This window comes from Syzygium oleosum, unplaced genomic scaffold, assembly GCF_021117445.2.
Source record: "Syzygium oleosum isolate NSW1041296 unplaced genomic scaffold, Sole_v2.1 Sole_v2.58, whole genome shotgun sequence".
NCBI lineage: Eukaryota > Viridiplantae > Streptophyta > Magnoliopsida > Myrtales > Myrtaceae > Syzygium > Syzygium oleosum.
In genome coordinates, this window is record NW_026607542.1 from 260,504 (window position 1) to 273,754 (window position 13,251).

The 13,251-nt window shown below is 46.3% G+C and overlaps 1 protein-coding gene across 1 annotated transcript; it reads left to right on the forward strand.

Annotated features, from left to right (window-relative positions):
• The first annotated feature begins 4,468 nt into the window (after window positions 1-4,468).
• On the forward strand, window positions 4,469-5,338 carry LOC130137004 (uncharacterized). The gene has a single exon (XM_056307695.1). The coding sequence runs from the start codon at window positions 4,469-4,471 to the stop codon at window positions 5,336-5,338; it is 870 nt and encodes a 289-aa protein (XP_056163670.1).
• Window positions 5,339-13,251: the final 7,913 nt, after the last annotated feature.

A 13,251-nucleotide genomic window follows, 5' to 3' on the forward strand; every position in this document is an offset into this window, starting at 1 on the left:
CTGGCTATGGCCGGTAAAATATTTTTTTATTAATAATATTTTAATAAAAAAAATTTTATTGAAATTATTTTTTTTAATTTTTTTTTGCCATGGCCTGGTCGATGGCCATTGCCGGTAAAATATTTTTTTATTAATAATTTTTTAATAAAAAATATTTTTATTGAAAATATTTTTTTTATTTTTTTCGCCATGGCCTGGTCACTGGCCATGGGCAGTAAAATTTTTTTTATTAATAATATATTTTTTTATTTTTTTCGCCATGGCCGGTAAAATTTTTTTATTAATAATATATTCATTATTTTTTTCGCCATGGCTTGGTCGCTGGCCATGGCCGGTAAAACTTTTTTGTTAATAATATTTTTTATTAAAATATTTTAATCTCGCCAGATACGGCGAGGATGGCCCTCGCGCTGGACATTAGAAGCTATATTAAAAACCAAGAAAAAGAAGAAGAAAAAAAAACTGATTCTCATTTTTGTTCCCAGAATCAAGAAGCTACTTTTTTTTTATTCTTGATTCTGCTCCAAAACTGATTTTGGGCACAAATTTGCAAGAATTTGTGCCTAGAATCAAAAAATTAAACAAATAGATTTCTATTCCCAAACTGATTATGGGAACAAAAGAACAGAATCAAATATTATTTGGCAAGTTGCCATGTGCAGCTTAAGTATCAAAATTCCCTAAAAGGGGATAATTTGTCAAAAGGTGTGACATCCCCGATTTCGGACCTAGGAAGCCGAGGGCTAGTAATAAATGGATGAGCGGGTAACTCGAGCTGAGGGTCGATAATGGAATGGACAGTATGATCGGAACAAGTATACTGAGGGTTGGTCATGGTTCGATCGAAAGATTATCCATGAGTTGGCCTAGGGATCGACAGTGGAATGACCCCCTGACTACGCAAACGATTAGAGTAATATGACTGTGGAGTGACCCATCGACCATAAGGGCCGTTAGTGGAACGGTCCAGGATAGCTGAGGATCAATCCGGTATCGACATGTGTCGGTCGCGGGTGATACCGCACGGCCATGCATTAGTCCCAGATGACCATGAGTTAATTCCGGGGTACTAGATTCCACGAGGCTACATGACAACCGAGGGTCGACCATGGGTCGTTGATACTCGAACGTGGCTCGATCGCAAATCGGCCACGGATCGTTCGTTGAGTTGGGTAGGCCATGGATGAGACATGTTCCAGGCCATGTGCCTAGTGGCTTAGTCGTGGCCCGGGCAAAATTTCCAGTCGCGACGGCCAAGGCCATGTGCCTAGTGATGACCGGCCATCGTGCCCGTCAGCCAGGCCACGGACCGGCTACGTGCCCGGTCATGTGCCGGTCATTGTGCCCGACCCTTGTGCCAGGCATTGTACCCAAAAGATCCGGTTTTGATCTTTTCTCGTGCCCAAGAAATATGGCCATGAGCCGTGCATCGTGTCATTCATGAGCCGTTGCGCGTGTTTGGCCGTGAACCTACTCCTCGCTCGGGTGACCAGGTATGGTGCTCGACACGTTGCCCATGCGGCCGGCAAGGCACTCAGCACGTCGCCCGTGCGGCCAGGCAAGGCGCTCGACACGTCGTCCGTGCGGCCCGGCGCAGCGCTCATGCGGCTCGGCCATGTGCCCGTGTAGCCCAGCTGCATGCCTGTGTGGCCCGGTACTGCGCCCGGCCACGCGCTCGGTCAAGCCCAGCCATGCGCCCAGCAACCCGGTTTGCTTGGGCTTGTTTCATTTTGCTTGGGCCTTGGTTTGGTTATGTTAGATGGTTTTTTGGGATATTCTCGCATCAAACCCCGGGTTGAACGGGTCCACTAAGCGTGGACAACCCTCGGAAATTATGAGAGTTAATATGATGGGGGGTTTGAGATTTAACTGTTAATTAGTCGATTTTATGGTGCCGATCAACCAAGCTAAATTTGGGTGAAATCAGCAGCTTCAAGAGACCAGAATAGGGTGTCACGGCCAGCTTTGAGAAGGATCTAGAGAGTAGAGAGTAGACCAAGTCAAGCTTATCTCTAGAATGGCCTCCATTATTGGTGCCTAGCTTATGTGTCCCCTTCAATTAATGCCAAAGTGCTGAGTTGTGCCCTTCATAATGGTTCATTTAATGGCTCATGGTGACTCATGGTCACCCATAATGAGCCCAAGCAAGGCCAATAATCGGCCAAAGAGAGAGGAGGCCGAGAGAGGAGCCGAGAAGGAGATAGAGAGAGAAGCCGAGAGGGAGAGAGAGAGAGAGAGAGAAATTGGACCAATAAGGCTTGGATAAGATTGGCTTCTTCATCATTATTTTGGCCTTAGTTCATAAATGGCATTTAATGCATGTCATAATGACTTTTGACTTAGAAGCACCTCCATTATTGGCTTATTCTAAGGTATTCCAAGGCTTCTATAAATGGCATGAAACCCCCTCCCTCCTTCTTCTTCTCACGCCAACATCACCATCACCTTCCTCTCTATTTGTTTCTTATTTTTCTCACTTCTTGACCCGAGAAGGTTCATGCCCAAGAAGTCCCGAACCGGCCCGTGTTTCTCCTCATTTCCGCCCAAGAGCCTACGGTTCGGCCTTTGTGTGCCTAGTATTGGTTGGCCAAGTAAGGAGAAAGCCCGAAAATTTCCCGAGCTCACCCGTCTCTAACCCGTTCTCTAGTTCTTGTTAGTCGTTGAGTAAGTGAATTCCCTAATATCGAGAAAGGAAGTTGCGATACATTGTAACATGGGTTGCTTGGCCCGTTTCTTGGTTTCATGGTTGATTATAGTTTGTTCTTTCTCGACTAATGATGCTCACGTGTGATGCTTATGTTTTGATGTTTGTTTTGTTGGTTTCGTAGCATGAGCTTTGCTATTTGAATTGCCATCGATGCCGGTACGATAAGAGTCGACTTGTGTGAACCGTCATTGTCTCGTCCTCGCTTGATATTAGAGTTTTCACTTATTGAGTCCTTTGACTCACTCCCGTTGTTTTTCCCTTTTTCAGGTCCGTAGATGGCGACTCCCCCGACCCGGTTTGGAAACCCCATTGAGATGAGAGTGGAGCTACTTATCGTTATTGATGCACAAGAGAGCCGCGCGTACCGTTGCATTACGACGTATGTTATGGTGGATGAGGGCCGCACTGAACTAGTCCTCCACACGTACATGGCCTAGTATCGGCTAGCAAATGGAGACTGGATTGGACCCCTTCGTGGGTTTGAGGGGCCATTCGTGGCACGGGTGGGCCGGCTCCTGGGCAAGCCGCGGGCGGGGCATAGTTCGACCACCGAACGAGGGAACGGGAGCGAGGAGATGGAGGAGCGAGGAGCGAGAAGCTAAGGAGTAACCGTAGTGGGAATAGGCAACCAAGCCAAGTTTTGTTGTTCGATAGTGGCTTGTGTCGGAACCGCCCTTGGAATGGGCATGTAAAATATGTGCGTGGCTTGTAAGGGCCAGCAAAGAAGGGCTCGACAAAAATAAGCATGTATCATGTAAATACAACGTGCAATGTTTGCTTATCTCACTCTCGTTTGTCTCGTTTATTGTTTATTTGCTTTCGCATGCGCATTTGGTTGTTTAAAATAAACGGGACGAACTAATTTATTTCCGCGAGTCACGGGTCCGTTCGAGTCATGTTCGGTCATTAAGCATCGATCATGATTCCGAGTCGGAACGTGACAGTATAGGTATCTTTGTTTTGGTATCATAGCAGGTTTTCCCTTAAGTAGGTGCAGTTCATGCCAACTTGCGATTGGACGATCCGACGAGGGCGGGGAGTGGCGCCGGGGCCATACGACTTAAACATTGAGCGGCCTCTTAGGAGGTGGCGCCGGGGTCATGAATGCCTAACATTGAGCGGCCTCTACGGAGGTGGTGCCGGGGCAATAATACCTTATCATTGTGCGGCTTTTGACCGAGGTGGCGCCGGGGTAGGTAGCCTGATCATTGTGCGGCCTCTGGGAAGAAGTGGTGCCGGGGTATATATACCACCTGATCATTGAACGGCTTCTGAAAAGAAGTGGTGCCGGGGTGAAGGGCCTGATCATTGAGCGGCTCCTGGCAGGCTTCTAGGACGGTTAAAGAACAATCATTTCCAAACTGTGCACCGAAATGTGGAAAACGGTTCTGAAAGCCAAGCGGAAATAAAGGTCTGGAGTGATAAGGTGCGCTGAAGTGGGGTAGTTAGCCAGGAAAACACCTATGCATGTGATTGTGTGTCTGTGTACCTGATTGATTGGTAAGTAGGCCTTTGGTTGCTAAGCTTTTGATCGCTGACATATTCTTGCATTGTAGAAAGGCATAGTAGATTACCAACGGCAGTATAAGTGCTCAGGACCCGGCCACAACTTCGAAAGGAAAATCGAAGCAAGATCCCCGAATAGACGAAATTCTGCAAGCTCTTGCAACCGTAGGAGATTTGCTGGGACAACAAGTGCAACAATGGCTACCTAATGCTGAGAATACAGCGGCAAATGAAAATGGGAATGGTGACCGTACGATGCATGGATTAGTCGAGCAATTTCTGAAGCTGCGACCCCCAAAATTTGCTGGAATCGAAGATTCTGAAGAGGCGGAATCCTGGATAGATGAATTACAAAAGGCATTTGAACTTCTGGGATGTTTCGAGGAAGAGAAAGTCACCTTAGCAGCCTATCAACTGCAAGGAAATGCCAGCTATTGGTGGAAGGCGACTAAGGAAACCGCGTTCCTAGGGAATGCTACTGTGAATTGGAATGCTTTCGTTGAGGCATTCAACGGGATGTATTTCTCCGAGTGTGCTCGTGATCGGAAGATAAAAGAATTTCTGCAACCCCAGCAGGGAAATATGACGGTGGACCAGTATGAAGTAAGGTTCGCTCAGTTATCGAGGTACACCCCGAGACTCATTGAAAATCTAGTTGACAAGGCAAAACGATTCCGTGATGGTCTCAAACCTGACATCCGGAGTCAGTTAGTACCTCTGAACTTGAAAGATTATAACAAATTATATGAACGAGCTCAACTGATTGAGAAAGATTTGCTGAAGAGGGCGACTCCGACAAGACCTTATTATTCTACTCCCCGAATGGATCAACGTTCGGGCAAGAGGCCAGTGACAAGGGGAAAACGTCCATTTGTTTCCAACAAGAAGCGAAATTTCCAGCAGCCAATCAATATTTCTGGCAATACTTGTTCTGTTTGCGGAAGACAGCATGGCGATGCCCCGTGCCCAATTCGTACGGGAGCATGCTTCAAGTATGGCCAACAAGGTCACATGGTCAGGGACTGTCCGCAACGGCGAAAGAATATACCTTCACAGCAAAGACAGGCGACATCATCGACTGGAGTTCAACCTCGTGCTAACAACGGCGATCATCCTCCGGCATAAGGACGAATATATGCACTTACTCAAGAGGATGCTGAGAACTCCGACGCAGTGAGCACAGGTATGGTTTTCCTCAATAACCGTGCTGCATATGCATTAATTGATACTAGAGCTACACATTCATTCGTATCTAGCCAATTTGTACGTCTGGCCAAGATTGAGATGAAACCGTTAGAAAATGCACTTAGTGTTTCTACTCCGATGAAAAATGAAGTGCAGACTACCCTAGGATGTCAAGGGTGTAAGATAATTATAGGTAGACTGGCGGATATTATAAATCTAGCGGTACTAGCCATGTATGATATTGATGTTATCATTGGTATGGATTAGCTTAGTAAACAACGAGCCAATATCGACTGTTATAGCAAGGTGATTCAGTTTCATCGACCTGATCGCCCATGCTATACATTTGTGGGAAATGGAGAAGGACCTTCTACTCCTCTAATTTCTGCTTTAGAAGCAACTCGACTGTTGCAGAAAGGTTGTCAAGGATTTTTGGCAATAATAGAAAATACAGCAAAGGAAGACGAACCAAAGTTAAAAGATATCCTGGTGGTACAGGAATTTTCATATGTTTTTCCAAAGGAATTACTAGGTCTACCTCCGGAACGGGAAGTAGAATTTGCTATTGAAGTAGTTCCTAGAACGGAGCCTATTTCCAAAGCTCCCTACAAGATGACTTTGACCGAGTTGAAAGAACTCAAAGTGCAACTGCAAGAGTTACTTGATAAGGGCTTCATCCGTCCAAGTGCATCTCCCTGGGGTGCACCAATATTGTTCGTGAAAAAGAAAGACGGATCATTGCGACTTTGTATCGACTATCGACAGCTAAATCGAGTTACTATAAAAAATAAGTACCCACTGCCGAGAATCGATGATTTATTTGATCAACTCCATGGAGCATCCGTGTTTTCCAAGATCGATTTAAGGTCGGGATATCATCAGCTAAGAATCAAGAAGGAGGATATTCCGAAGACGGCGTTCAGAACCCGATATGGCCATTATGAATTCACCGTTATGCCATTCGGTTTGATGAATGCTCCAGCTGCTTTTATGGACCTGATGAATCGAGTGTTCAAGCCATACTTAGATTGTTTCATCATAGTCTTTATTGATGACATCCTGGTATACTCGGAGAATTCGGCTGAACATGAACAACATCTGAGATTCGTACTTCAAACTCTCAGGGAACACGCACTTTATGTAAAATTCAGCAAGTACGAGTTCTGGCTATCTCGCATAGTATTTCTCGGCCACGTGATCTCGGGAGACGGCATATCAGTGGATCCATCTAAAATAGAAGCGGTAATTAATTGGCCAAGACCAACGATTATCACCGAAGTTCGAAGTTTCTTGGGTTTGGCAAGATACTATAGAAGATTCGTGGAACGATTCTCTAGCATCGCTATCCCCTTAACATGATTGCTAAATAAGGAAACGACATTTGAATGGACTGACAAATGTGAGCGAAGCTTCCAAGAATTGAAACGAAGGCTAATGACTGCTCATGTTCTGACTATACCTAAAGGACCAGGAGGATTTGAGATATACAGCAACGCCTCTCACAAAGGGCTAGGCTGTGTATTGATGCAGGATGGAAAAGTGGTGGCTTATGCCTCGAGACAACTGAGGCCATACAAATTGAATTATCCAACTCATGATCTGGAATTTGCTGCAATCGTGTTTGCCTTGAAAAGTTGGCAACACTACTTATATGGGGAGCAATTTATCATCTATATGGATCATTAGAGTTTGAAATATTTATTTTCCCAGAAGGAGCTGAATATGAGGCAACGACGCTGGATGGAGCTTCTCAAAGACTACGACTGCGAAATATTGTACCATCCTAGCAAAGCAAACAAAGTTGCCGATGCTCTTAGTCAAAAATCGGCCATCGCCCATTTGATGGTCAAGGAATGGACCTTACTTGAGGAAACTCGGGACTAGGACTTCAAGCTAGAAGTTGGACATCATCAGAATTTATTGGCCACTCTCAGAATCGAGCCGGACATCATATTGAAAGTCAAGGTGTTACAACAAACAGACTCGAAAATTTAGAAAATCCAGAAGGAGTTAACAAAAAAGAAGAAATCCAATTTTCATGTGACTGGTGATGGAATCGTGAAGTTTAATGGACGCTTATGCATGCCAAAGGATGAACAACTCAAGGAAGAAATTTTGACGGAAGCTCACAAGAGCAATTACAGTATTCATCCAGGCAGTACCAAAATGTACCAGAATTTGCGACAACATTTCTGGTGGAATGGCATGAAGATGGACATACCCAAACATGTGGCTAAATGCTTGACGTGTCAGCAAATCAAGGCTCAACATTGCAAGCCTGGCGAATTATTGCAACCGTTGGAAATTCCTAAGTGGAAATGGGAACACGTTACGATGGACTTCGTAATGGGATTACCGAGAAGTCAAAGAGGACATGATTCCGTATGGGTAATTGTTGATCGACTAACAAAATCAGCCCATTTTCTTCCGGTAAGAAAGGACCTTCCATTGGAAGGTTATGCCGAGTTATATGTTCGCCATATTGTACGACTACACGGGGTCCTAGTAATGATCACATCTGATCGAGATCCAAAGTTTACTGCAACTTTCTACCGAAGTCTCCAAACCGCTATGGGAACGAAGTTGCAATACAGTATAGCTTATCATCCATAGACAGACAGCCAAACAGAAAGAACTATCCAGACCCTTGAGGATATGTTACGAGCATGCGTCGTGGATTTCAAAGGGAGTTGGGATAAACATTTACACCTCATCGAATTTGCATATAACAACAGTTACCAGCAAAGTATCGAGATGGCACCATTCGAGGCATTATACGGTCGAGCTTGCAGGACTCCAGTCTGTTGGGATGAGGTCGGGGAAAAGAAGGTCACGGGTCCAGAGCTAGTACAACTCACCAATGAGGTTGTGCAAGTAGTTAGAGATAAGTTAAGAACTGCCCAAAGCCGACAGAAGAGTTATGCTGACAGACGTAGGAAGCCTCTAGAGTTTCAAGTAGGCGACCACGTGTTTCTCAAAGTGTCACCCATGAGGGGTGTGTCGCGTTTTGGAAAGAAAGGTAAGCTGAGCCCCAGGTACGTAAGACCTTTTGAAATTTTAGAAAGAATAGGGAATTTTGCTTATCGGTTGGCGCTGCCACCGAAACTTGCTCAGGTGCATGATGTGTTTCATGTATCCATGTTGAGAAAGTATGAACCCGATTCGGCACATGTGCTGAATTTCGACGAGGTCGAATTGGACAGCAGAATGTCCTATGTTGAGGAGCTTGTGCGGATCGTGGATCGTAAAGAGCAAGTGTTGAGAAATAAAACTATTCCTGTAGTAAAGGTCCTATGGCGACACCATGGCATAGAGGAAGCTACTTGGGAAGGTGAGGAAATCATGAAGTAGCAGTATCCGCATTTGTTCGAGGAACCAAGTACGTGTTTTAATTTCGAGGATGAAATTTTATTAGAGGGGGAGAATTGTGGCATCCCTGATTTCGGACCTAGGAAGCCGAGGGCTAGTAATAAATGGATGAGCGGGTAACTCAAGCCGAGGGTCGGTAATGGAATGGACAGTATAATCGGAACGAGTATACTGAGGGTTGGTCATGGTTCGATCGAAAGATTATCCATGAGTTGGCCTAGGGATCGACAGTGGAATGACCCCTTGACTACGCAAACGATTAGAGTAATATGACTGTGAAGTGACCCATCGACCATAAGGGCCGTTAGTGGAACGGTCCGGGATAGCTAAGGATCAGTCCGGTATCGACATGTGTCGGTCGTGGTGATACCTCACGGCCATGCATTAGTCCCGGATGACCATGAGTTAATTCCGGGGTACTAGATTCTACAAGGCTACATGACAACCGAGGGTCGACCATGGATCGTTGATACTCGAACGTGACTCGATCGCGAATCGACCATGGATCGTTGCATTGAGTTGGGTAGGCCATGGACGAGACATGTGCCAAGGCCATGTGCCCGGTCATGACCGGCCATCGTGCCCGTCAGCCAGGCCACGGACCAGCTACATGTCTGGTTGTATGCCGGCCATTGTGCCTGACCCTTGTGCCAGGCATTGTGCCCATAAGATTCGGTTCTGATCTCGTCCTGTGCCCAAGAAATATGGCCATGAGCCATGCATCATGTCATTCATGAGCCGTTGCGCGTGTTTGGCTATGAACCGACCCCTCGCTCGGGTGACCAGGTATGGTGCTCGACACGTTGCCCATGCGGCCGGCAAGGCACTCGGCACGTCGCCCGTGCGGCCCGGCCATGTGCCAGTGTGGCCCAGCCGTGTGCCCGTGTGGCCCGGTACTGCGCCCGGCCACGCGCCCGGTCAGGCCCGGCCATGCGCCCAGCAACCCGGTTTGCTTAGGCTCGTTCCATTTTGCTTGGGCCTTGGTTTGGTTATGTTAGATGGTTTTTTGGGATATTCTCGCATCAAACCCCAGGTTGAACAGGTCCACTAAGCGTGGACAACCCTTGGAAATTATGAGAGTTAATATGATGCGGGGGTTTGAGATTTAAGTGTCGATTAGTCAGTTTTATGGTGCCGATCAACCAAGCTAAATTCGGGTGAAATCAACAGCTTCGGGAGACCAGAATAGGGTGTCACGGCCAGCTTTGAGAAGGATCTAGAAAGTAGAGAGTCGACCAAGTCAAGCTTATCTCTAGAATGGCCTCCATTATTGGTGACTAGCTTATGTGTCCCCTTCATTTAATGCCAAAGTGCTGAGTTGTGCCCTTCATAATGGTTCGTTTAATGGCTCATGGTGACTCATAGTCACCCATAATGAGTCCAAGCAAGGCCAATAATCAGCCAAAGAGAGAGGAGCCGAGAAGGAGAGAGAGAGAGAAGCCAAGAGGGAGAGAGAGAGAGAGAGAGAGAAATTGGACCAATAAGGCTTGGATAAGATTGGGTTCTTCATCATTATTTTTTGCCTTAGTTCATAAATGGCATTTAATGCATGTCATAATGACTTTTGACTTAGAAGCCCCTCCATTATTGGCTTATTCTAGGGTATTTCAAGGCTTCTATAAATGGCATGAAACCCCCCTCCCTCCTTCTTCTTCTCACGCCAACATCACCATCACCTTCCTCTCTATTTGTTTCTTGTTTTTCTCACTTCTTGACCCAAGAAGGTTCATGCCCAAGAAGTCCCGAACCGGCCCGTGTTTCTCCTCATTTCCGCCCAAGAGCCTACGGTTCAGCCTTTGTGTGCCTAGTATTGGTTGGCCAAGCAAGGAGAAAGCCCGAAAATTTCCCGAGCTCACCCGTCTCTAACCCGTTCTCTAGTTCTTGTTAGTCATTGAGTAAGTGAATTCCCTAATATCAGGAAAGGAAGTTGCGATACGTTGTAACATGAGTTGCTTAGCCCGTTTCTTGATTTCATGGTTGATTATAGTTTGTTCTTTCTCGACTAATGATGCTCACGTGTAATGCTTATGTTTTGATGTTTGTTTTGTTGGTTTCGTAGCATGACCTTTGCTATTTGAATTGCCATCGATGCCGGTACGGTAAGAGTCGACTTGTGTGAACGACGATTGTCTCGTCCTCGCTTGATATTAGAGTTTTCACTTATTGAGTCCTTTAACTCACTCCCGTTGTTTTTCCCTTTTTTAGGTCCGTAGATGGCGACTCCCCCTACCCAGTTTGGAAACCTCATTGAGATGAGAGCGGAGCTACTTATCGTTAGTGATGCCCGAGAGAGCCGCGCGTACCGTCCCATTACAACGTATGTTATGGTGGATGAGGGCCACACGGAACTAGTCCCCCACCCGTACATGGCCTGGTATCGGCTAGCAAATGGCGACTGGGTTGGACCCCTTCGTGGGTTTGAGGGGCCATTCGGTGGCACGGGTGGGCCGGCTCCGGGGCAAACCGCTGGCGAGGCATAGTTCGGCCACCGGACGGGGGAACGGGAGCGAGGAGATGGAGGAGCGAGGAGCGAGAAGCTAAGGAGTAACCGTAGTGGGAATAGGCAACCAAGCCAAGTTTTGTTGTTCGATAGTGGCTTGTGTCGGAACCGCCCTTGGAATGGGCATGTAAAATATGTGCGTGGCTTGTAAGGGCCCGTAAAGAAGGGCTCGAAAAAAATAAGCATGTATCATGTAAATATAACGTGCGTTGTTTGCTTATCTCACTCTCGTTTGTCTCGTTTATTTTTTATTTGCTTCCGCATGCGCATTTGGTTGTTTAAAATAAACGGGAAGAACTAATATATTTCCGCGAGTCACGGGTCCGTTCGGATCATGTTCGGTCATTAACCATCGATCGTGATTCCGAGTCGGGACGTGACAAAAAGTTTTGAAAAATTTCAAAGAAAAAGTTTGGATCAAATCAAATGGAAAGACCTTCAAATGATGAAAGGTAAGCCGTATCTAAATACGTCCCCTATACATTCAAAGTCAAGTGAAGGAGTGAGTGAGAAAAAAAACTCATCCTAAGGAAATAGGAGATATTCGCAATGATTACATGGATTGAAATGATGAAAGGCAGTCATTTCACTATCCCAAACACATGCTTATTGTCACGTCCCGACTCGGAATCACGATCGATGCTTAATGACCGAACATGATCCGAATAGACCTGTGACTCGCAGAAATATATTAGTTCGTCCCGTTTATTTTAAACCATCAAATGCGCATGCGGAAGCAAATAAACAATAAACGAGACAAACGGGAATGAGATAAGCAAACAACGCACGTTATATTTACATGATACGTGCTTATTTTTTTCGAGCCCTTCTTTACGGGCCCTTACAAGCCACGCACATATTTTACATGCCCATTCCAAGGGCGGTTCCGACACAAGCCACTATCGAACAATAAAACTTGGCTTGGTTGCCTATTCCCACTACGGTTACTCCTTAGCTTCTCGCTCCTCGCTCCTCCATCTCCTCGCTCCCGTTCCCCCGTCCGGTGGCCGAACTATGCCTCGCCAGCGGCTTGCCCCGGAGCCGGCCCACCCATGCCACCGAATGGCCCCTCAAACCCACGAAGGGGTCCAACCCAGTCGCCATTTGCTAGCCGATACCAGGCCATGTACAGGTGGGGGACTAGTTCCGTGCGGCCCTCATCCACCATAACATACGTTGTAATGCGACGGTACGCGCAGCTCTCTCGGGCATCAATAACGATAAGTAGCTCCGCTCTCATCTCAATGGGGTTTCCAAACTGGGTAGGGGGAGTCGCCATCTACGGACCTAAAAAAGGGAAAAACAACGGGAGTGAGTTAAAGGACTCAATAAGTGAAAACTCTAATATCAAGCGAGGACGAGGCAATCGCCGTTCACACAAGTCGACTCTTACCATACCGACATCGATGGAAGTTCAAATGGCAATTTCATGCTACGAAACCAACAAAACAAACACCAAAACATAAGCATCACACGTGAGCTTCATTAGTCTAGAAAGAACGAACTATCATCAACCATGAGACCAAGAAATGGGCCAAGCAAATCAACCACGAAACCAAGAAACGGACAAAGCAACCCATATTACAACGTATCGCAATTTCCTTTCCCGATATTAGGGAATTCGCTTACTCAACAACCAACAAGAACTAGAGAATGAGTTAGAGAAGGGTGAGCTCGGGTGACTTTCAGGCTTTCTCCTTGCTTGGCCGACCAACACTAGGCACACAAAGGCCAAATCATGGACTCTTGGGCGGAAATGAAGAGAAACACGGGCGGGTTCAGAACTCCTTGGGCGTGAGGCTTCTCGGGTCAAGAAGTGAGAAAAAACAAGAAACAAAGAGAGAGGAAGGTGATGGATGGTGTTGGCGTGAGAAAGAAGAAGGAGGGGGTGTTTCATGCCATTTATAGAAGCTTTGGAAAACCCTAGAATAAGCCAATAATGGAGGGGCTTCTAAGTCAAGAGTTATCATGACAAGCATTTAAT

What these genes read in the sequence shown, in the direction of transcription:
- LOC130137004 (XM_056307695.1), top strand. Translation starts at nt 4,469, where the DNA reads ATGCATGGATTAGTCGAGCAATTTCTGAAGCTGCGACCCCCAAAATTT.